Source organism: Piliocolobus tephrosceles, chromosome 5, assembly GCF_002776525.5.
Source record: "Piliocolobus tephrosceles isolate RC106 chromosome 5, ASM277652v3, whole genome shotgun sequence".
NCBI classification, from domain to species: Eukaryota; Metazoa; Chordata; class Mammalia; order Primates; family Cercopithecidae; genus Piliocolobus; species Piliocolobus tephrosceles.
Genome location: NC_045438.1, coordinates 3,922,288 through 3,948,604, shown reverse-complemented (window position 1 = coordinate 3,948,604; position 26,317 = coordinate 3,922,288). Strand labels below are relative to the sequence as shown.

General features: G+C 34.0%; 2 protein-coding genes across 5 annotated transcripts in view; one reads left to right on the top strand and one right to left on the bottom strand.

Annotated features, from left to right (window-relative positions):
- Positions 1–26,317, bottom strand: part of CEP85L (centrosomal protein 85 like) — a 240,476-nt gene that overhangs the window by 68,005 nt on the left and 146,154 nt on the right. The window lies entirely within an intron of this gene.
- Positions 12,885–25,177, top strand: PLN (phospholamban). The gene is made up of 2 exons (XM_023219008.2): positions 12,885–12,981; positions 23,570–25,177. Exon 2 carries the CDS (start codon positions 23,667–23,669, stop codon positions 23,823–23,825), a length of 159 nt encoding a protein of 52 aa, XP_023074776.1. The 5' UTR covers positions 12,885–12,981; positions 23,570–23,666; the 3' UTR covers positions 23,826–25,177.

Genomic DNA, 26,317 nt, shown 5'->3' with positions numbered 1-26,317 from the left:
GGGGTGAGGACTAAACTACAAAGGGGCAAAAAGTAGCTTTCTGGAGTGATGGAAATGTCATACACTTCTCCTGTAGTAAAATGATCCCCATATAAACGCAGTTTCACTTTCTCTGGTTTCAGTTACCTACAGTCAACTGTTGCTTGGAAATATTAATAATGGAAAATTCTAGAAATACAGAATTCACAAGTTATAAATTGTACTCCATTCTAAGTAGTGTGATTAAATCCCACACCATCTCACCCAGGAGGTGAATCATCCATTTCACCAGCTCATCCACACTGTATATGCTATCCACCCATTGGCATGTAGTGCCATCTTGGTTATCAGACCAACTCTCAGTATTGCAGTATTTGTGTTCCAGTAATCCTTATTTTACTTAATAATGGCCCCAAAGTGCAAGAGTAGTGATGCTCTCGTATTGTTATAATTATTCTATTTTATTATTAGCTATTGTTAATTTCTTACTATGCCTAAATTAAATCTTATAGGTATAAGGACTACTGTATACATTCTTCAAAACTCAAATTACAGCATTTTATGTAAATGTAATCTTTAAAAAATCTTAAAAGCTGCATGTAAATTATACTTCAATTATCATATTAAAATTTGATTTTTCTAAAATTGCAGGTAAATGTTTACATATATCCCACTCAACAACACTAGAAGCAAAAACAACTTGTCATAATAAAATTGAAACAACCCAAATGTCTGTTAACAAAGGAATAGATCATTAATGGTGGTAGAAGTATACACTAGAATACTATAGAGCAATAAAACATAACTACTGTCATACTAAACAACATAGATAAAATTCAGAGACATTATGCTAAACAAAAGAATACTAGCACAGGCCATACATAATCAATGATGGTAAGTCAGAACACTAGAAATGGGTAGGATATAAGGTGTCACCATATAGACTCTGAAGAGTCACAAGCTAAACCTACTGGGCATTAGAAATGTTGTATCTTGACCTGAGCAGTGGTTACAAGGAGGGATGTATGTGGGTGTGTATTGGAATGGAGCTATTATTAAAGATTAATATTCCTATGTACTTTACTGTATGTTAGACATCAACAACAAAAAATAATCACAGGAAATACTTATACTTTATTTCATTCTCTACCTTAGAAGAAGTACTGAATGGAAATAAAGTCCTCATCTGTGAGAAAAGAATCCTTAAGTCCCCAAGATGTACTACAGATGACAGAATGCACTGTCATGGCTGTAAGTTCCTATCTCGTCATCACTTTGGTGCAATTCCACATCTGCAACTAGCCATGAGATAAGAGAAAAGGCCAGATGACGTATATACCCTACACCAAGAATGCAAGAATGAAGAATGAAGTTGATAACAACCTACAAGCTGGCTTTTAGGAGCTGTCAGAACTCTAGGAGAACAAAGAAGCCTTCTATTAAGGCAGAAGATAATCCTGCTTCCTAATATAGAAAAGAGGAAAGGATTTTATATTCAAACAACTTCTCCCCTATATCCCATTAGTAACACATTTTTTCTCAGGTAGTTAGAAAACAAGAATTTTTATTCAATAAAGTTATAACTGGCTTTGAGAAGCATACCACTGCATGGCAGTTATATATTACTAGTAAAATACACATCTTGACCATATCCCAGAAAAGCGAGGTACTTGTTTTGATAGAAAAACATGTATCAAAATTCACCTATTGATATATCAGAAAATTACTGTTGTTATGCTGTTCTACTTAGAATTTCAAAGTAATCTATCATGTTTCTACATCACTGTAGCCAATATAAGTAATCAAGAACATGTTAATCTAAACATAATTTATTAATATTAGTAATAAAACTTTGACATGAACATGCAATGTAAAAGGTAGTTAACAAACTTGTAACTATGTGAGTTAATTTGAAGAAACAGAAAGTACGCCATCAAAGTAACATTTCAAAATGTGTACAGGTGAAACAGAGACACTTTTACAAGTAAACACTTTTTATGTATCTTTAGTAGCCGCCAAACTCAGGGAGCAATGGGAAGGCCTCATTTAGATGCTTTACTTAAAAATGCATATGACACACTGTTCTTTGGGGTTTAGAAAATAAAACAATCATTTACCAGCCAAAGAAGAACTATAACCCTAATGTAGGCATGTAGACCCTAACCATATAGATTTATAGACCCAGAAAACATACCATAGGTACCTCTTATTGGAAATGGCAGGTTCCACTCTTAAAATTGAGTGTGGATAGCAGGCATCTATAACGATCCCGAACACATGCTACTTAGATGAGATCCAGATACTATGAAAAGTTGCCAAAATATGTCAGTTAATGGCCAAACATGCTCCTAATAAAAGTTTACTGTAGTGCCGCTGAAAATAGTTCAGAATTCTTTGGCCTGGATAAATACTGTTAAATTTAGATAGTCCAGTGCTACCACACTTGACTGGAATACAACCTCTGCGGTTCTTCAAGTTTGTTATCTCTCCTTCACTTGCCTTGTCTCTGAGCTTATTCATCACTCACAACATGTCACGAAACACAGCAAATCTTCCTCTGTTTCCTGGAATAGTCTATCTGAAGAGATACTCTACGAGTGCTTTCGGTAAAGGAATCACACCTTAACTAAAAGGTAAATAAATTAACAAAGCTCAGTAATGAAGATGAAAATAATACAAATAACATAAAATTTAAAGAATCTTTATTCACCAAGAGAAGGAAAATACAAATTCTTATTACTAAAAGAACTGTGCATTTAATATAAACTCTCCATCTTAACTAAGCCCTTGTAATTATTTATGGAGTACATTATTACATATTTCTCTAAAAACAACAAAAAAAATCATTCTCTCAGTCGCCCCTTCCTCAATGACTCATTATACTGAAGTCTGCATCTTGACCCTCAAAGTTTATATTATAGAAGAAACTGTTTTTAATAATCTCATTATTTCTTCAATGTGTTTTTATCACTAACTCTGTAAGCTTTTTGACATCCTAATACGATTTACTGAAATAACAATTCAAGTAAATTGAGTTACTTGAAAGGTAAAAGACCTTGAAAAAAATGATAAAAAGAAACTGATAAGATATATATATATATAACATCTTTAAAATGCATATGCATGAAGATAAAGGGAACTCAAAGTATTTCTGATTTCCAACATGCTAAACAACTAAATTACTATTATCTCTTTTCTTTTGAAGGGAGAAACATATTTCCTCGTAAAAATCAATGCAGTTTATATCTCATCTGTTAGTATTATCATGTCTAAAAAAATGCCAGCAAAGAAATGAGCCATGTATGCAACATGATCTCATTACAATCATAGTGCAAAAGTGAAGAGAAGAAATGGTTTATCCAAGACAGACAGTAACTTAACTTTCTTTAAGCAAACCAATTAGAAGATTAGGTAAAACAAATGAAGCTTGTTTTCAAATTAAGGTTAATCATGGACTTTACTTATAAAACAAACAGAATGTAGTGTTTTCCAAGCATTTTGTTGCTATAACTTACTTTTTAAAATTTAAGATAAAATATAAACAGAATTTAATGAAACAAATCCCTTGTAATTAAAAAACCAGAAAACAAAAATGGAAAAAAAATTAATGATATAATTGACATTTTATGAAAACAGGCATCTATGAAACTGAAATAAAAGAAGTTTATCAAAATGAAGTACTTAATACAATGTGGTTCTATTTTGGATCTTGCCCAAGGTTATGAATAGCAAATGTACTACACTATATAACCAGCTTCTACTAAAAGAAAGCTATAGCACAGGTGCTAACGTTTTAATTTATTTTAAAAATCAGACTAACAGCATATATTTAATCAAGTCTTCTATCATATTCTCAAGGGATAAAAATATTTGATAGTCATGCACTGCATAATAATGTTTCTATAAATGCTGCACCCTTAAGATTTTACCACATTCTTATTGTATCTTTTCTGTATTCAGATATATTTAGGTACACAATAACACTGTGTTACAAATTGTTTACAGTATTTAGTACAATAACATTCTGTACAGGTTTGTAGCTTAGGAGCAAATACCATATAGCCTAGGTGTGTAGTCGTTAGTCGGCTATACCATCTAGGTTTGTGTAAGTTCACTCTACGATGTTTACACAATAAAGAAATTGCCTCATTTCTAAGAATGTATTCCTGTCATTAAGTGACAAATATGTTAAGGGACCAAAGCACTGCCTACATTATCTTGAAATGTAGCAATGAATTTTTCTAAAAGGATATAAAAGAAACTATTTTTTACTTTTTTTTGTTAAATTTTAAGTTCTGGGATACATGTGCAGGACATGCAGGTTTGTTACATAGGTAAATGTGTGCCACAGTGGTTGCTGCACCTATGAACCCATCACCTGGGTATTAAGCCTCGCATGCATTAGGTATTTATCATGATGCTCTCCCTCCTCCAAACAAAAAAAAACTATTAAAGGGAGCTATCTTGAGGAGAGAGAGCATGCTTTTACTTTCTATCAATTGGGATTTATCTGAATTTTCTTACCATTTACATATTATTTTTTTCTTTTCTATCTCTGCAGTTATGGGTCACTAATGCTTTCTTCTTTCATATGTTAAAAATACCATATTTAAAATGGTCTCAGGAGTCAACAATAATCTCATGGTGAAACTGCTGAGTGGAGTTCAGACAGCTCCCTGTATATGCATAGGTCATAAAACAGGAACACGTTGACTGCTGATGCCGACGTCTTTTTTTTATCTCCAGAGTCTAGTTCATCACTGGTCTACAGTACACAATTAACAAAAAGAAGATAAGTAGCTAGAACACCCTAGGGATATTTCTCAGCCTTTTAAAAAATCCAAAAGTATTTCCAACAGCAAAAACAGGTATTGTAATTAGCATACTATAATAGTAATTATGGCAGTGGTTCCTTTCCTGTATCATGAGTTTGTGCCCTGATACTCAGCACAGCACCTGACAATGTTTATTAACTACTGACTGGTATGAAAATTTGGAGATTTCTATAGAAGGTTACCATTCTGTTAGCAATGATATGGGTAATAGTAAGAAATATCTACACTTAAAAGATTATAGCTCAAAGATCAGTATGCAAACCTATGTTTGATTAAAAATCATGCTTTCTGGCCAGGCACAGTGGCTCACACCTGTAATCCCAGCACTTTGGGAGACCAAGGCGGACGGATCACGAGGTCAAGAGATTGAGACCATCCTGGCCAACATAGTGAAACTCCGTCTCTATACTAAAAATACAAGAATTAGCTGGGCATGGTGGCGCACACCTGTATTCCCAGCTACGAGGGAGGCTGAGGCAGGAGAATCACTTGAACCCGGGAGGCAAAGGTTGCGGTGAACCGAGATCGTGCCACTGCACTCTAGCCTGGCAGAAGGGCGAGACTTCATCTCAAAAATAAATAATAAATAAACAAACAAACAAATAGATAAATAAATCATGCTTTCTGACCTTTTAGGTCTAGCCTCATTTTAGTCAGACCTAGGAAACTTCGACTAATCTGCACAACTAATTTTAGTTTGCTATGATATAGACATAAATTTGAAAGACAGTCTTCAATGGCCATACTCTGTTCTATTTTGGAAGTGTGAAGTTTCAAGAGCATATTTTTATTGTCTAACATTCATTATATGGACTCATACTTATCCAAATATTGCATTTTGGGTTATTTTATTTTTTCAAGTTAGCTAAGGGAAAAAAAATCAATGTATTAATACTGGAGTCAACAATCAACTTTTCAGATAGCCACAGTATCCTCAATTAAGCAGTAAGTCCACTGAGAAAAGAATACATTAACAGGGCAGCCTTATAAATGACTTTGCCAAAGGCATCCTCTTGATCCTAATGTTGGTCCTGGAGCCCACTCATCATCTTTGACCAACTCAAGGGCAAACTGAATCAGCAGATGATGAGATGGTCATGTCCTTTTGCTATGCTATGCAAGCTTTTAATGTGGAGATGAGTTAAGGATGAAGTACAGCTTTCCTGAAATATAGCAAAACCATGTACAACTCTCAGTAGCTTAATTAAGTTGCTGGCAAAAAGTTACAATGCTTACATATTAGGAAGTTGGGTTTATTTCCACTGGGACATTTTTACATCTTTTGTTTTATAAAGCAAATATGAATTCCACATATCAAAATCTATTTTCATAACCTTCTCAAGAATGTATCTATGCTGAAAAATCAAGGGTCAGTTGTAATTTTACTACACAAACTTAAAGAGGGCTGTGTCACTGAAGCATAGAAGCCATTATGTTTTAGAGGTTCTCACCTGAAGCAATCAAGAACCTATCTTAAATGTTGATATTATCAAAGTCTTTAAATAAAAGCTCAGATCTACATTAAGGTAGGATTACCTCCCCCTCATCCTTAAAGCAGGAGCACTGATCAAAAAGCCACTTGATCTAAACTAAAAGTGCAATTTCTTTAGTTGCTTAGTTGGTACAGTCATGTCACTCAGGATGTTTACTAATTCAGAGTTTAATTCTCACCCCAAAAATGTGTATTTGTAGCTCATTTTCTCAAAGAAGTTTCTCTAATTATAAAGAAATGTAACTGACCAAATCTCGAAAATTATTACATTTCAAATACAAATCAAATTCATTCACGAGCCTGATCACCCTTACATGCACTAATGTTTAGGAATAACAAGTTTACAGAACCAACAGAAGAAGAATGAGAATTTATCAGATTTATTTACATAGATGGTAATCATAGTGTTGTTTTTTAAGGTTTATAATGGCAAAAATTATATCCCCTGATATGCAATAAGACAATTCACAAATTATGGTGTATTTATATGCCAAACTCACATTTACATAGTAAAAATAAGTCATTAAAATGTGTAACATATATTTTTAATAAATAGCACATAAAAATACCCAAACATATTTAAAATTATTCTTCAATGAACAGCTGATGTTTTAGGGTTTTTAATAGAGTTTTTGAAAGCTTAACATGCCTGAAAACAAGGACTTTTTTTTTAAACTGCATTCCTTACCTAACAAAGTGCCTGACAACCAGTAAACCAGTAGTTTAACTAAAGAAACGAATTAAAAACTGACTTTTTGTGAAATTTACATGTTTATTTTAACAAAATTAGCTAAAATTAATAGCTCCTTTAAAAATAACTACATTTTTCAAGCTAGTTTAGTATAATCAGAACATTTAGGCTTCAAAATGACTTTAGAAATTAATTCAATCTGACATCCATTTATTTATGAGAAAACTACAGTACAGAAAGATGTATTTTCTGAAAATCACAAAGTAAGGTAGTGAGAGAGGACAAAAAAATGAGAATGACAGTTCCAATTCAACTCCTTATTAATACTCCTTGACCAACCTACAACCACTCCAGAAATCTCTTATGGTTAAACAAACCTATGAAAAGCCATTGCTCTGGACTGAGCCTTAATTGCCCACACAAAACCAGAATGGAGTCACTCTGGTTTGTTTTGAACTCAGTCTTAACAGACCAGATCAAACAAGAACGGAGCCACTCCTGCTGGGAGCCACATAATCAAACTGAACTTCAACATCAGCAAGTTTTCCAAAAACAACAGGATATTCACAGCAACCAATCAGAAAGGGCCCAGTTTACCTGATTAGCATGATAAAGAAGTCTGTTTTAACCTTATAAGTAACGTATAATAACCAATTCACTTTTTGTTCCTTCTTTCTTTAGCCTCTTTCTGCCTAGAAAGCCCACCTCCTCCACTTAGCTCATCTGATGGCCTATTACAGAGATACTGCCCAATTCATGAATCATTAATCAAAGCCAATTAGATAATTAAACTCAATTTGTTGAAATTTTGTTTTTTGATGTTACACACACATGTCAAAGTGTGAACAAGTTAAAGAATTAAGTGCCAGAAAAATCTCAACTTTTCAGAGGCACTCATTAGGGACAAAGAAAATTAGTTTATCTAAGTTTCTGAGGGCCTTTATTCTCTCTTCTTTCAACTTGCCCTTTTTATGAGTTCACTTGTAATGGAAAAACAATATTCTAAATATTCATTAACTATAAAAATATCTTATTGAGCCTTCTAAGGGATAAGCAGTGTGTAGAGCTTAGAAAAAATAAATCAGTCTCTATTCATGAAGTTTATGACAAAGAAAATAAATATACCTATATAATACAGAAAGTCCCCCTCCAACTTCAGATTTATCTGATTTTTCTGAATTATAAGAGATATTCACTTATTACTTATATAATTAGAAATTAAGAACAAAACAGGGCTTCTCCCCACCCACTTCTGAATAATGAAGGAGTTCTATAAGAACAAGACAGTAAGGAAAATATTTCAGATAGAAGAAATAACATATAATGGCAGAGTTGTCAAATCGTTATGGGAGGCATACATGGCAATGGATAGATCAGGAAAGAGTTCTTTTGTAATTCTGTAAAGAGTGGGTTTTTCATCTTGAAAGAGAAATCAATGAAAAGTTCTTAGCATGTAAATGACAATCAGATGTGCACTTGGATTGTAGGAAAGGGTCACGACAGAGGGTAGAAAAACTAGTTAATAAACCTCTGTGAAAGTTAAGAGGACAGTTGGTCAGGCTATGAGAACAAAGACTTATATTTCACAATCTTCATTTGGTTTCTAAGTGAATGGGGAGTCTGGTAGAACCCAGAAAAGGTATGAGCCTCCAATTTCAATTTTGTATCAAAATCAGTGATAGTGGCACCAGAAAGTTTGCGAATGTGAGGAGCTCAAAGGGCTGAGATACCAACCACAAAGATAAGAAATTCAATGTGTCTGGAGAAACACTACAACCATTAAATTGAACTGGAACTTTCTTAACAATGTAACAGCATCATGATCTGGACTCTATAGAATTTTGAAGCAAGTATCTGGAGACCTAAGGGTTGGTTTTTGTTGTTAAATTTGTTTTGTGATGTATGTGTTTCCCTTTGTTATTTTTGGCTTTGATTCTGTTTCCTTTGTACAAAACATACACCTCTCTTAGAAGTCATACTGCTTATTATTACACGTGCTTGTTTGACTCTCAATTGGGAATTTCTTTTTCTCCTGGTGTTATCTTGCATTAGTGGTTACCTTCCACATGTTACATTTTCATTTCCATATTACTTGTATACTGATAAACAACAATTTCCTTGAAGCCACATAGCATGCTATAGCATTTCTATCACTTAGAATGTTTAACAACTTTCCAAAAATTATGTAGACCTATATGAGTCCTTTTCTTAATCCACCTGGCCTCTCTTGACTCTCTTCTACACCCCTCATCAAGATAAGGAAAGAGAATTTGTCCAGAATTCAGATACTTACGAAAAAATAAAATGTGTGGGTCTCCAGATTATCTGGCGAATCAAGTGAAAAGTGAAACTAGCTCCCCAAAATGACCCCTAAGCTTTATAGGTTACTTTATCATTGGGTTGGATTCACAGCTCCCCACCCCAGTTAATGAGTAAATCTTATTTCCTCCTCCCTGTTGCCCTAGGGAGAGAATTTCCATCCTCTCAATCTCAGACCACTATTCTCATTCGCAGTTTTGCTTAGATGTTTTTTGAACCAGTCCTTCCCCCTATATAGCTTTAAAATTTAAGATGGTAATTATCAAGCCCTCAAGTACCCTCAAGAGCTAGGTAAAATCTTCCTCCTGGGTGTCTAGGAGATCTAATCTAAAAAAACTCCTTATCTTTGATGTATTGTGGACATCACAAAAATTGATTTGAAGCTTGCATTTTACTGTGTATCTGTCTAAATATTGAAATGCTTTAATTTAGTCATCACTTAAATTAAGTTCTGGTCAAAAATTTCCAAAAAACTGTTCTATCTTGAAGTTTCTTTGCCCTCCAGATACACCACTACAGACTGGAGTTTAAATACTCAATGTAAAAGATTACTACATACATCACAGTGTCCTTTACAAAAAGTAATACAACCGGGTGCGGTGGCTCACACCGGTAATCCCAGCACTTTGGGAGGTCGAGGCGGGCATATCATGAGGTCAGGAGTTTGAGACCAGCCTGGGCAATATGGTGAAACCCCGTCTCTACCAAAAATACAAAAATTAGCTGAGCACGGTGGCACATGCCTGTAGTCTCAGCTACTTGGGAGGCTGCGGCAGGAGAATCGCTTGAACCCGAGAGGCGGAGGCTGCAGTGAGCCGAGATTGCGCCATTCACTCTAGGCTGAGATTCTGCCTCAAAAAAAAAAAAAAAAAAATTAGTAATACTTTTGAGGAATACATGTAAAATGCTACAAAACTATATAAAAACAAAAGTAAAGACATGAACCCAGGATTCAGTTAAAACTGAGGAAATACTAAATTTCATTTAGAGCTTAGTAAAAATAAATTTGGAATTATTTTCCCATCCAGGTTCAAAGACACTTTACCCTTAAGAATCCACCTTCTAAAGGAAAAAAGAAAGTAAGTACTAACACTAAGTGAACACTGCTGCAGGATCTCTGATAATCACTGCGTACACTCCGCGTCATTAAACCATCACAAATACTACTGCACAGATGAGGCTGCTTAAGGAAGGTATTTGTATCAAGTCATGTGACCAAAAATACATTCAAACTGTAGTGTGACTCCAAATGAAGACTGCGACAAAGCACCTCAAAAAAAAATTTCCAGCCTCTAGTTGAGGAATCATTGAGGAACAGTCTACTGATAACACTATAACTCATTAATACTCCTATTAAACAACTTTCTGTTTAGGCAATAAAAACAATGTTTAGTTAAAACGAAAATATAATACTTCCTAGAGTTCCACCTGGGATCACCATCATCGACATCTTCACTAGCTAACCCAGAGGAAAAAGGTAAACACAAAAACTCCCCACTCTTATACCAATATAAAAGTTAATTTTTGAATCCATTTTCCAACTATGTCACACACAGTTGTTAGTATCCTTCTAAGGTGTGTATATGTCTATGTATACTTTTTAAGTAAACTTGTAAACCCGTGGTAACTAGGGCATATTTTATTCAATCTATGGCAGCTTCTTGGTTTATCCAACTAAGTATTACTAATTCCATTTTCTTAGAATGAGAAGTTCTTAGAACAATGATCTATTACCTAAATTTCAAATGAATGTATAACTGGTAGACAAATTTAAAGCAGACTTTCTAAAACTAGTAACAGTGCTCAAGAATGCACCTATTTACATCTTAAAAATTTCTTAGTTATTACAGGCTACTCTAATGAAAGCTATATTCAAATTATAATTTTTTCCCACAATATGCCAATAGATTAGGAATTATAAACAGACAGATCTGGATTTGAATCCTCAGTCTGTTCTTTAGCAGTTAGTTATCTCTGACAAATTACTGTAAACCTCTTTAGGTTTCTAGGTTTTATATTATCAATCATCATTGGTAACTGATGGTACTGAGAGATCCTCATGATGTAAGGATTGAAAGAAAAATGGTTGTAGCACTAAGAAAAGTAACAAACATTATTCATGCGATTTCCTTAACTTGGGTTTTACTTTTAAGTTTTAAATTTTCCCTTGGCAATGTTCACAGAATGTCTTTGCTAAAATATTGTTTTTCACTTAGTTTTAAGCTGATTCTTGAAATAACAAATGATTTGCTCTAGAGATGGATTTTCTTTCTTTGGAAGAAGCCAAGATCATCTCCATTTAAGGGCACACAAGCAGCTGCTGCTGCTACACATTTTAGTTACCCATAAGAAAGTGAAGTGGGCTAAGTTCACTCTGTCATAAGCATTTAAAAAATTAAAAATTACAAGTACCTCCTCTAAAATTAAAGAAGAGATTTAAGAATTAATATTTTCAAGTGTAGTGACTTAAGTAAATCTAACATGTAAGACAACAAATTAGATAAAGAGAGGAGAATGATGCCCGGCTTTACAAAAACATTATTTCCCCAGTTCTACTGTAAGATAAACTGTTCTAGGAAGTTCAAAATATCCTCACTTACTAGTATCTCATTTGTGTAGTAATTTTCAGGAAAGCACGTGCTAGATTAAATGAGGCACATCCTTTTAAAAACATTACAAAACTTAAATTTCAACACATCAAACCTATAAAGCCTCATTAACTGAAATGTAACTGACTTGGAATCTGTAATTATTTCTTTTTTGCTATAAAGTTGCCCTTAATACTGCATCTGTTTATAAAAAATTTGTTAAGATTGTGTAACAATTTTACGCAATTGTTTAAAAAAATCTTAAATACTTAAAAGTAGAAAATTGTTATTTTGGGGGGATTATATATATCAGTTTAAATATAAGAATTACTATTCACAAATATATCGTTAAACTGCTAATTGAAGAAAACACGAATGAATTAAACACATTTATTAGTAAGATAAAAATCATTTTTTAAAACAAAAAGCAGTCACTAGCCTGATTTCCTCATACACACTCTTTCTCCCATACACACAAGAACAAGAACAAAATAAAACAGGTATAAAATTTGATTGTGTAAAAATATTTCACTTTTGTCTTGTTGAAAGCTAACATTATGAAGACGTGGTATTAAAGCAACAGCAGCAAGAATTCAATGAAAGTTGTTTTGCTTGTGTTTATTTTTCTCATAATTAAAATTCCTGTAGTAACTATTTTGGCTCTTCAACATCTTCACCATTAATATTCAATTATCTGTAAGCCTGAAGATGCATGAATCTTTAACAAAAGCTTTCTACCACCTCAAATTTCCTTTTTTTTTTTTTTTTTTTATTTATCTGCCATATACTGTTTTAAATTAGAAACAAAAGATGAAGCACAAAGTGTTAATGACTTTTCCATACCTAAAGTAAGAAGTTCTAAAGTTTGGTTGTGCTCAGACTAAGACTATGGCTAACCAATCGAAACTTCAGAATTCCTATGTGACATCATAAGACCTCCCAAGAACACTTTTTCTCCTCCACCTACTGCAACTGTTCCCATAAACCGGGTGACAGAGTCAGAAAACTCCCCAGCTAAACACCCATAAGACTTCATACAACACAATACTCTATATTGTGATGATCACAGCAGCCAAGGTAAGAAACAAATTTCACTGACTTTGGTAATTCTTACTTTCTGTAATTCTTAATTCCTATAATTTCTGTAATCTGAACTTTTAAAATAAGTTAATTTTATTAATATCAGTTCAAACTTAAGCAATAAAATGACATGACAAAGTGCTTAAATTTATAAATGCTTATCCATTTAGTGACAGTAAAAATGAGACAACTTTGAAATGAAAAAGGTCATATTCATCTTTGATTCTGGTTATTTGTCTGTCATTTTAATTTAACTTTCACTTTTATTTTGCTTTTCAAATGTGAATTTCTGCCAATTAAAAAAATCTTCCAATTATGTTACCATGTTTGGCAGTAGTGGTTAATTTCTCCACACAAAAACAATGACTTAATTTTGTTATTTATTGCTCTGCTGAGAAACAGTGTAGAACTGAGTTATTTACATCTGAACTAACATGAATAATCATTTGACTATAAACATGCACATTATCAGCATGCCTATTGCAATATTAGCATAATTTCATACAGTGAATAATAATGAAATGGAGCTTAAGAATATATAATACAAGCTACTTTTAAAGTGCCCTTGAGGATGTTTCCCCTCTAAAGTCCAGTCAACTTTTAAGAAACATTTCTAAAAACTCCATGCTGTTAATAAATTGAGTTACTGATATTAAATTCAATATTGTATCATAAAGAAGTTTAGAAATTTTAAAACACTTTTCACAAACACATAAAAAATCTAGTGTTAGAGAATAATTTGACACTTTAAAAATTTATTTTGACACATGAATATTCTTAAGTATCTTATTTTCACACAAATTTGATTAAATGGATTTCTGCCTATTAATGCCTATAGTTTTGTCAAGTTATTATCCTCCAGTGTTACTCCATTTCCTCTCTGAGATTTACAAAGAAAGGAGAAAATAAAATAAATGCCAGGAATGGAGATGCCACAATCAATTTTATGACTCCCATTTGAATTCTACCCTATTCTTTATGTTACAATCCTCAATTTAGTAAATGAAACGTTTCCTCATTCTCAGATCTCTGTCAGGGCTTACAGAAAATTACACATATTTTATTTATTTCAATTTTCATATTTTATATATATATTAAAATTTACCTCTAAAATTCTCAATTCCCATGACAAATGTTAATTCTATTGCTCACTACAAATACGAACTTTGCAATTCTGCAAGTGGTTTTCCTTAAGACATACAAAAACATTTTTGTCTACCATTGAGGTATCCTAATTGCGTCTCCATATCTCTATACTCATAATTTTCCTTTGATATTACACAAAAGTCATTCAGTGGAGGTGTCTTATATGCTTATTTGTGCATTTTTATTCAAATATCAAATTACATTCTCACACTTCAAATTGGGTGTTCATGAGCTATTTTATTATATCAGAATTTTGCTTTATCACATATTGCTCTAAAAAGTACACAACCTCTGGAAAGAGCAGAAATTCTATTAAAGTTACCCTTAGCTCACTAGTATGTCTCAGTTAATAGAAATTCCAGTTATAGAGACTGTTAAAATTTCAAACATAATGTGGTAGTACTATACATTATGTCCCAACTAGTTCATCTATACCTTAAGGTGCCAGTTAAGTATTGTCTTTGTTTATGAAGACATGTAGTTTAAAAGTAAGTGCTTAAAAAAGTGTTAGATGAAATAAATGGGAAAAATATGAAAGATGTTTAAATTAAGAAGTATTAAGTTTTAAAAACACACGGAAGAGTCAGAATACATGCTTTACTAAAAGGCATGACAGCACTATCATTTCCCAAAATCAAATATCAAATCTATTTTATTTGTATTTTAGTAGGCATAAAGGAAAATAATCACATTTGGGTATATAATCATATCTTTAATTAGTGAGACTAAGAAACAATAAGAAAATATTGCATAAACACAATGGTTTCAGAAAATTTTAATGTACTTTAATGTTTTAATGTACTGATTACATATGTAACATTAAATTATGTAATATATTAAATTTTTAATTTAGAAACTGAAAGTCTAGTTACTTCTCTAAATTAGACAATATATTACCAATCCCAGAAATGAGGAGGGCCAATTAAAACTTCTTCTTAAAGAACAATTTCCTAATATACTGGTGTACACAAATATTTCATTTGCTCCTCTTGATTATATATTTGATACTGCATCCCTATTCTACAATTTAGGAAAGATGCAAAAAGGTGAACTGCTCAAGATCACATAACTAAGAAAAGAGGGAAACCTTAGCAGAAGTTTAGGTTTTGTCACTAAGCCACATGCACATCCTCCATATACTGACCAGCATGGCTTGAAGTACATCACGACACTGATAAACCAAATTTGAAAGCCCCCAAACACTGTAAATGATACTCTAAAAGGCAAATTCAGAGAATACAAACTTCTATTTTAATTTAAAACCATTCCATTTCACTTAAATTCAATTTATACATCAGGCATTACATTCTTAATAGCCTAAATTATATTCTACTGATCATTTTCAAAACCAGAAATATAAGAAAATTACAGATGTCCTTAGTTATTACGCATAACTCCTGGAAGGCAAAATTCAAACTAACTGTACAGACTTCAAAAAACCATAACATACCTCAATCAATCAAAGTTTCCTTTTATTTGTTTCATTGCTAAAATACTCATGCCTTCAATTCATCTGATACCTAAAATCCAAGTTAGTATCTCCTCAAAACTTTCACAAAAACCACATTTCGATACTTTATTCTAGATTCCCTATTAAATCCTCAGTCCTCAGCATTCCTCAGTTTTATTTCTGAACTCCCCTCTCCCCATACTCTACCATTTTAAATATCCAAAACTATTTGTTTTGACATGTTTGATCAATCTTGCTTTGTTATTTGCTACAAAAATCCCTCACTTTCATCAAAACTGTGAATTAACAAAGAAATGATCATACCAGCAAAGTAAACCTAAAGGTAGAAAAATCAAGAAAATAATCCTTCTAAATTACAGTGGCATAAATTAGATAAGATGTAGTCTCTTTGTATATTTGCAGAAATAGTACATCAAAGTTCTTACCCAGAATAATTCTGAAGCATGTTACCAAATAAACACATGAAAATGAAGCCTGGATGTACAGCATACTCATAGTCAACTGAGGACCTCTAGCGCCTTTGAAAAGGTACTCCATCTTTAGTTTCCAACCCCCGTCCCCTGCTCCCCCCGCAAAAAAAAAAAAGGTTGACCAATATACTCACATTAATAGGGGGTACATTTATTAAGTGACATTCATTTCTCCTTAAGCCTTTCTCAGTACTACCCCTCCATATTCTCTTCCCCCCAAAAAGATTCTGAAGTTCCAACTCCTACAGGGTCAAGAATATTTTACTTGTAAATAAACTTGTAAAGCATTGTTTCAATATTTAAAAAACAATAACGAAGGCAAACCGACAGACAATGTAGCAATAGCAATAAGCTAAATTGTCCATTTCAGAGAGAAAAATCTCTCTGTGCTGTTGTTTAATGAATTCTCCTCAAGACTTAACATGAGGAGCACTTCATTACGGGTCAATTTAGGAGTGAGAATATATTGATTTTCATGCATATACAATTATGATCATAACCAGACAGAAGCAGCCTGGAGATTCTTTCAAACGGCCAGTCTGAACCAACAAAGCTCTGGAATGTTGCTACCACAAAATAACTTCAAATAGAATGTCCAAGTTTAGTATTAGGCAATCTCAAAAGGAAAATGACTCCACTGGAGTGAACTTTTGTAAGCCAACAGATTCATCATAAATCTAATGATGAATCGTCCTAATTTATTACCACAAGTCCAAAAAAGGGTGTATATACGTTCACTTATCGCTTACCTGTAGAAATGTCAGAAAGTAGTAGAAAAATAAAATAAAATTCCAAATAATCCAAATATAGACAAGCCCTGTTCATTCAAATTCAATCTATAGAAAATTCTAATCTTCTAAACCAATCTGATGGAAAAAACACACTAGAGTATATCAGACTGTAGCCTTAGATATTACTTGAATTCAATTTAATAAAGTATTGCTTCAATACTCCCATGTTTACTAAAAGAATAAACAAAAATAAAAGGAGAAAGGCAAAATTCTACAAATATAAAGAATCTCAGGAATTTATTATTTCAGCAAAAGGAATAACACCAAAAATGCTGAAGTTTGAGAAGTTCCGCAAGCACTGAACATGCTTAAAGTATAGGTGGGGATTAATGCTCAGCATATACAACATCATTAAAGTATCAATTGTCTAGCAAGTCATAAAGCAGGCCACCAAAAGTTTTCAGAAGACCATTGAGGTTCCTTCCGCACAAGAATGCATTTGATATTAAATTGCTAAAACAGGACTCACTGCAGACAAAGTAAGGACTCCTGAAGGAGTTGATATAGTACCTTCCCCCAAACATGCTGCCTAACATGGTATACGACATTAGTCAGAAGATTAGAGTTGCCTAATGGCTTTTCTATTTCCTTCTTCCACCTAAAAAAAAAAAAAAAAAAAAAATACCATACTATCTTGAACTTGATTGTTTTTTTAAATTTCCAGTGTCACTTTTCTTGAGGAAAAGAATACAACCAAAGGATTTATAAATCCCACAAAGAATAGTAAAGAATTCTTTATTTTTATTCTTCTCATTCCCCTAAAAAGTAGAGTACTCATGGATCTACAGACATAGATACTCTGTGGATACTTTTCTGCCTGTGATATGCAACTCAAGAGACAGGAGTCTGGCATTTCTACACCCAAACTCCTAACAAGCACCTTTCGTGTTTTCAATACTCTTGATTCTAGGGCCTAGAAGATAAATTGATTTGAAAATTCATCTGTAAGTGAATACCACTCTTGTGTCAAAATAACCAATCTATATATATATATATGGTCATTCTTTTAATAAGAGGGTGGAGAGTAACTTCAGTTTCCATGGTTGTTTAGGCCAGACACAAGTTCAGAAAATCCCAAACCTATTTATGATTAGACTAATAGAATGCTCTAAAAAGATCAGATAACATGAAAATAAAACTAAACTATTTTTCTATGCTTTCCATCAAAAATTATTAAACAGCTTGGCTGTTAAGAAATTTATTTTTTGGAAAAAAAAAAAAAAGGAAACTCATACGGTGGTTGTCAGTGCACAGAAGAGAATGATAAACACCTGACAACCATGAATTATAATGTAGTAAAGGTCACAGACAACTCCAAAAATAGGATTATGCTGTTCCCACACAAAGGTTTTCAATTCTCAACATATGACAGGAAACCTCATCTTCTATGGACAAAATCTGGCCTAATTATCATCATACAAATGTTGGTATTCAATAGAACTAGGATTCCATACATTTCAGATTATACCACTGTAAAAAATTGAGCCCAATAAATTAAATGTGTATCATTAACATTTTAGCATATAAAGCAGATTTGTTTTCAGTTTAGGCATAAAATTATAAAACAGTTACAAATAACTTTAGGATTACAGCATATTTCTAAATCTGACAAGAAACAGGATACTATTTTTGGTCATCTCCTTTATACCCAATTTGTTTCCAGAAACAAACTCTTGTTTTTCAGTAACAGTTAGCTGTTGTAGGATTATAAGATCATCTTTAAAGTATGTTAATTATGCTTTAAACAGCAGAGAGCTCATCTCCTTTGGACACATCTTTGTATTTCACAAATACTAAAAACCGATTTATACAAAGTCTAGTTCAGGTTAATATTATGTTAATCAGGTGACCATTAATTTAGGTGAATCCTCTAAGCCTTTTTCTCATCTGTGATAGAAAGAGACTTGAGGAGAATATTAGAGCTTACATGTTCAACTAACAAATTGTTATTAGAACTAATCTGTCAATCACAGCATTATTTTTAAAATTTTTTAACTTATTATTAAAAATGAGGGCCAGGCATGGTGATTCACGCTTGTAATCCCAGGAATTACTTGAGCTCAGGAGTTTGAGATCAGCCTGGGCAGCACAGTGAAACCCTGTCCCTACCAAAAATACAAAAATTAGCCAGGCATAGTGGTGCCCATCTGTGGTCCCAGCTACTCAGGAGGCTAAAGCAGGGAGATCACTAGAGCCTGGGAAGTTGAGGTGCAGTGAGCCATGATTGCACAACTGCACTCCAGCCGGGGTGACAGAGCAAGACCCTGTCGTTCATTCATCCATTCATAAAAATAATTAATTAATTAATTAATTAATTAAAAATGAAATGGGGTCTCATTATGTTGCACAAGCTGGTCTCGAACTTCTGGGCTCAAACGTTCTCCCTGCCTAGGCCTCCCAAGTGTTGGAATTATAGATGTGAGCCACCATGACCTGCCCACAGCATTATTTTTTGTTAACAATTTTCTAATAGTTTTTGTCATAAAAATCCCTTATTTAACTTTAATGATTTATTGAAACATACCAATTATGCACTAAGTACTAGGATACTAAATGAACACATGGTTTCTTTACTTCAGAAACTATCAAGTCTAGTTAGGGATACAAACATGTAAACTGAAATTGTGCTATAATCTGATAGACATCCTCATATAGATAACACTAAAGCCCTATTAAAAACCAGTAGAGGTGACAACCAATTCCACCTTAATAACTAATGAAAGGTTTCATCAGGAAGTGATATTTAAACTGAACCTTAAGAATCAACTGAAGCTTGCCTGGCAGAGAACCAAAAGGTGGAGAACGCATTCCAGGCAGAGATAGAACAACATGTGCAAAGAATAAAATCACAAAAGGGAATGGAGTATTTATGGAAAGGTGACATGTTTCATGTGACTGAGGCACAACTTACCAGTGTCAAGGCAGGGGTGACTCCTGTATATGCTTCATGATAAACTCCTGGCCAACTCCCTCCTTACCCATGTTTTGCCTCAAAGTAATTTTTAAAATGTCTGACCTTTTAAGACCAGCTAAGCCCAAAAACCTCACAAAACCATATATTCAAACAGGAATTACCAAGGCTAATTATTATTCCTTTCTTAACTGTATTCTGCTACACATCTTCATAAAAGGTGACGACTAGGCCAGGCGCAGTGGCTCACGCCTGTAATCCCAGCACTTTGGGAGGCCTAGGCAGGCGGATCACAAGGTCAGGAGATCGAGACCATCCTGGCTAACACGGTGAAACCCCGTCTCTACTAAAAATACAAAAAAATTAGCCAGGCGTGGTGGCGGGCACCTGTAGTCCCAGCTACTTGGGAGGCTGAGGCAGGAGAATGGTGTGAACCCGGGAAGTGGAGCTTGCAGTGAGCCAAGATCACGCCACTTCACTCCAGCCTGGGCAAGAGAGCGAGACTCTGTCTCAAAAACACAAATAAATAAATAACATCTTCCAGTAATTCTCCAATCCACTAGATCGATAATAATCAAATATCAACAGAAACAACTTAAAGGATGAATCTTAATAAAGAACAAAAGAAAATCTATTTCTAGTTTACCTGAAGAATTCAAACAAACATCATTAAATATATGTCAAGTTTAAGCTGCTGTTTTCCTTTTTTTTAACTTTTAAGTTTGGGGGTATGTGTGACGGTTTGTTACACAGGTAAGCACACATCATGGGGGTTTGTATGTATTATTTCATCACCCCGGTATTAAGCCCAGTACCCAACAGTTATCTTTTCTGCTCCTCTCCCTCCTCCCATCCTCCCCGCTCAAGCAGACCCCAGCATCTGTTGTTTCCTTCTTTGTGTTCGGAAGTTCTTATCATCTCACTCCCACTTAAAAGTGAGAACATGTGGTATCTGGTTTTCTTTTCCTGTGTTAGTTTGCTACTAGGGATAATGACCTCCAGCTCCATCCATGTTCCCGCAGAAGACATGATTTCCTTCTTTTTTATGGCTGCACAGTATTGCGTGGTGTATACGACCACATTTCCACTCTGTCACTGATGCGCACTTAGGCCGATTCATGTCTCTGCTATTGTGAATGGTGCTGCAATGAACATTCGTGCGTGTATGTTTTTATGGCAGAAAGATTTATACTCCTCTGGATAGATACCCAGTAATGGGATTGTTGGGTCAAATGGTAGTTCTGCTTTTATAAGCTGCTATTTTCTAAGTAGAAGTGTTACAGACAACCTAAATAACAGCCGTTAGCCACCGTTTAGACAATGAAGAATACATGCTAGAAAAATACAGGTTGTTAATAACTCTTTAAGGAAAGAAAATTTGATACAAGTTGGCTGTTTGGAACTCCTTGCTACAGACCAATATTATGAAGGAAGACAGAGTCTCAAGCCAAAAAAGGCCCAGTCTACTATATAATTCAGAATATAATAGAGCCAAGTTGAACTGTTGAACACTACAGAATCTAAACACCATAAGCCATATGGTCCCTCTGTGAAAGTAAATGCCAGGTTCTCACTGGCCGTGCCTGACACCTGCCTTCCCCTCTGCCATATTCTTTCAGTGCTTCCTTCCGTTCCCTTCAGCACTTTCCTCTCTCAGGAATGGGCTAACAGGTTGAGATAGGCTTTTATGAGATGTATAAAAAGACTTAGGAGAAAATAAAACCTGACAGCTGGGGTAAGGTAGTAATATGTTGATTAACAATAATACATCAACAAATGTTAACAGTCACTACGTCTGGCAATTAATTATCACTTTTTTACTCCATTTTTTATTTTTCTTTTTTCAAAATTGATGCAGAAGTATCCTGATTGAAAACAAAATATCCTCCAAGTGTTAATAACCGTTATCTCTGGACAGTTAATACAGTTAATTTTTAGTCTATATATAAATTTTCTGTAATAACATGTAAGTTCTTATCTGTTTTATTAATCATCAAAGTATAGACCCCACAGGCAGCAATAACTTGTGGGATCTCTAAAGGAAGGCATGATGGAAACTACTGCTATTAAGTACAGGTCTGTAAATAGAAAATGTCTGTGGTAGATGGTGAGATAATAGTAATTACTATGCATTCCAAGCTTGATAGTCTTCAGTACTTAACATCAAATCTTATTAAAATGTTAGTTAAGATAACATTCTATAAAGCTATAAAATCATAAAAAGGAATGACAATTTGAATCCATATTTTTGGTAAAACACTTCCCATTTAACATTATTTTATTTTGGATTAAAATCAAGATCCAGGGAACAATTTGTTGTATGCATTTCCTTTTTATGAGATTGGCTCTGGAGCTATTAATACAGTGACTGATCAAACCAATTACATCTACAGAGTAACAGATTTAAAGAAACTATATGTGAGAACTTTTACCCAAAAGAATAACCCAAAACAAGCTGTACCTTAAACCAAATACAGCAGGTCCTCAAATAACGTCATTTCCTTCTATGTCATTTTGTTGTAACATTTAAGTATGTGTGCAGCTTGAATGTTCTCCCCGTATCTGTGGGACTCTCGTTTCCTCCCATATCCCAAAACTGTGCACATTAGGTTCACTGGCGTGTTTAAGTTGTCCTGGGTTGAGCGTGAGTGTGTACGTGAGTGTATCCTGTGATGGAGTGGTCTCCTATCCAAGGTGGGTTCCTCCCTCCTTAAGCTGCTGGGATTGGCTCCAGCCACCAGCAACCCGAACCAGAATAAGAGTGTTGAAAAATGAATGAATGGATGAATACAAATTATTATCAAATAAAAATTGGTAAAGTCTAGGGTGATCATACAAATGCATGACAATAAATGCTATGGCACAAAAGCACTCAGAGATCCCATTGTATTTCTCAAACATTGATTCCATGTTTTTAATTGACCATCACAACCACTGTTACTCGCTGATTCACCAAATACTGGGTAATTATCTTTGTTGGCTTTTTTTTTGAGACAGAGTTTTGCTGTGTCACCCAGGCTGGAGTACAGTGGCATGATCTGGGCTCACTGCAACCCCTGCCTCCTGGGCTCCAGCGATACTCCCAAGTAGCTAGGATTACAGGCACATGCCACCAGCCTAGCTAATTTTTATATTTTTAGTAGAGACAGGGTTTCACCATGTTGGCCAGGCTGGTCTCAAACTCCTGACCTCAGGGGATCTGCCCGCCTTGGCCTCCCAAAGTGCTGCGATTGCAGGCATGAGCCACTGCACCCGGCCTATCTGGTTTTTATTAATCTTTCTTAAATGTATATATAGTTCATATTTCTCTCAATGTTTAATATTAGAAGTGTTTGGGGTCTTTATTGAGAAGTTTGGTGATGTTCTTGTGACCAGAAATGTGCTATAGGAACTTAACTCTTATTTACATCAATCAGCCTACGGTAAAAATGGTTTTGTTATATGTTGTTTTGCGGAAAGTCATGGTTTCCAGGAACTTATGGATGACACTGAGGATTACTGCAATACTTGTAGTAAATTTGGGAGAAAAAGGCAAAGACTGACGTTACTACTCCTAACACAAATGAGACTGTCATGGTGTGCCCCATCGAAAAAGGAGAGAGACGGACACATGGAAACACATGCACACACACACACACACACACACACACACACACAGAGAGAGAGAGAAACTATAGAAACACTTGATGTTATAAATAACAATAGTGCTGAGGAAGATGAATACAAAATTGCATTTTTTGTCCTGATAATAGGTTACACATATCATTCTAATCCATTTATTATTTTTACATTCCAGGCTACCTAAAAGAAGACAGTTATCTCATATTTGGCTGCCAGCTTTTTATCTTTCTCTCAACCACTTAAAACTTCAGACTTCCTCTCCTGCTGGTATCATGGAGAAAGTCCAATACCTCACTCGCTCAGCTATAAGAAGAGCCTCAACCATTGAAATGCCTCAACAAGCACGTCAAAATCTACAGAATCTATTTATCAATTTCTGTCTCATCTTAATATGTCTCTTGCTGATCTGTATCATCGTGATGCTTCTCTGAAGTTCTGCTACCACCTCTAGATCTGCAACTTGCCACATCAGCTTAAAATCTGTCATCCCATGCAGACGGGAAAACAATACTGTAAAATAGACCACTTCCTGAGTAGAAGAGTTTCTTTGTGAAAAGGTCAAGATTAAGACTAAAACTTATTGTTAGCAAACGTATTCATCTGCTGGATCTTGTAAACATGAAAAGGGCTTTATTTTCAAAAATTAACTTTAAAATAAGTGTATAAAATGTAACTGTTGATTTCCTCAACATGGCTCACAAATTTGTATCCCAAATCTTTTCTGAAGATGAAATAAGAGTTTAGTTTTGAAACTGCACTGCCAACAAGTTCACTTCATATATAAAGCATTATTTTTACTCTTTTGAGGTGAATATAACTTATATTACACTGTAAAATCTTCTTTAATACTAAGTATTTTTCAGGTCTTCACCAAGTATCAAAGTAATAACACAAATGAAGTGTCATTATTCAAAACAGTCCACTGACTCCTCACATCTGTTATCTTATTATAAAGAACTCTGTAGTAACTCTTTGTAGTAACATTCTAAAACAGAAATTGCATTTTTGCTATGCCACATTAACATTTTTTAAAGTTGATGAGAATCAAGTATGGAAAAGTAAGGCCATACTCTTACATAATAAAATTACTCTTAAGTAATTTTTTCAAAGAATCACAGAATTCTAGTACCTGTAGGTAAACCATAAATCTGTTCTAAGACATATGATCAACAGATGAGAATTGGGGGTTAATATGTGACAGTGAGATTAGTCATATCACTAATATACTAACAGAATAGAATCTAATCTTCATTTAAGACACTGTAGTGAATTATCTGACCTAGAGTTACCTAGTTTACCACACTGTATCTTTGGAATCATGAAACCTTAAGACTTCAGACTGATTTTACAGGTTGTCTTCCATTCCAACCTAACACCCAATGTAGGCAAGGAAAATAATAAAAGATTCCCAGTGACAAAAAAAAATATTATCTCAAGTATTTAAAAAAATAAAAGTATGAATTATCTCTCCAAATATTAACTAATTCTTAGATTGTATTTTGAAATGAACTTGTTGGCCCATCTATTACATCTACAGCTGACCCTTGAATATGGGGGTTAGGGGAGCTGAGAATCCATGGGTCCGCAAAATCTTAACTACCTAATAGCCTACTGTTGACCATAAACCTTACTGATAACATAAACAGTAAATTAACACACATTTTGCATGTTATATGTATTATACACTGTATTCCTACAATAAAGCTAGAGAAAAGAAAATGTTTAGAACATCGTAAAAAAGAGAAAATATATTTACTATTCATTAAATGGAAGTGGGTCAACATAAAAGTCGTCATTCTCATTGTCTTCACATTGAGAGGAGGAAGAGAAGGAGAAAGACGGGGAGGAAGAGCAGGGGTTGGTCTTGCAATCTTGTCTTAGGGGTGTGGGGAGTGGGGGAAAAGAATATTCATGTATAAGTGGACCCTCGCTATTTAAGCCCTTGTTGTTCAAGGGTCAACTGTAACAGGATATAGCTATTTTTCTTCATCTATCAACCAAATGGCAAGCATCTACTTCGTAGGCCACTCTACTGAGCTAAATTATAGATCCAGCAATGTTACCTATAATTATTTTCTTGATGAATAAATTTTCAATTTCTCCTCTGATCATTTCAGAACATCTTCCAATAACTCATAAAACAACTCAAGTAAAATTTAGTGCTGGAAAATAATTCACCAAACTTTGGTAATTTAAGTTGACTAAAGTTTAAAATTAAGTCTAAAATAGTTTACACCTATACTGCATAATCCAATGATTTTAATTTCAGTTGAAGACATGTTACTAATATAACTATTATTAAAAGGGTAGAGAATGTGTAATTAACCATATCTTCTAAAACATGATTACTAAAAGAATATGTAACATCAATATTGACCTTGGTTTCTTACACAAGTGTTTCTAACTCAATAGTGAAGGAGACACCATTAAATTTTCTGAATCCATGAGAAGTACTGGAGATGGGGAGTGGAAAGTGTTTTGTTCAGGGATATCTGAAGAACAGAAGGGCAGAGATTTCTTAAGTGACGCCTCATCTACAAGCTGGAAATCCCTAATAACAAGTAAAAAGCTTATAAACAACAGGTGATACACTCACCTCACTGGTTTTAGTAAATTGCCAACACAAAAAGTATCCAAGTTCTGTAATAAGCTGCACTGGTCTTAAAAACAAGTGGAAAATTTGAACTGATTAGTCATACTCCTTTGATAACATTGTTCGTTACAGTCTTTTTCTCAGTAAACAGAAATAACTAATTTTTTTGTTGTTCATTCTTTGATAGAAATTAAAATCTTATTCTGTGAGGATTACAGAATACTGTAACTTAAATTATGAAATAGAATAAACTCTTTATTCTTCATCACAAAGTGTAAAGAATAAGATATAAGAAAACAATTTATTTTTAAAATTTAATATACTAAATGC

What these genes read in the sequence shown, in the direction of transcription:
- PLN (XM_023219008.2), top strand. Translation starts at nt 23,667, where the DNA reads ATGGAGAAAGTCCAATACCTCACTCGCTCAGCTATAAGAAGAGCCTCA.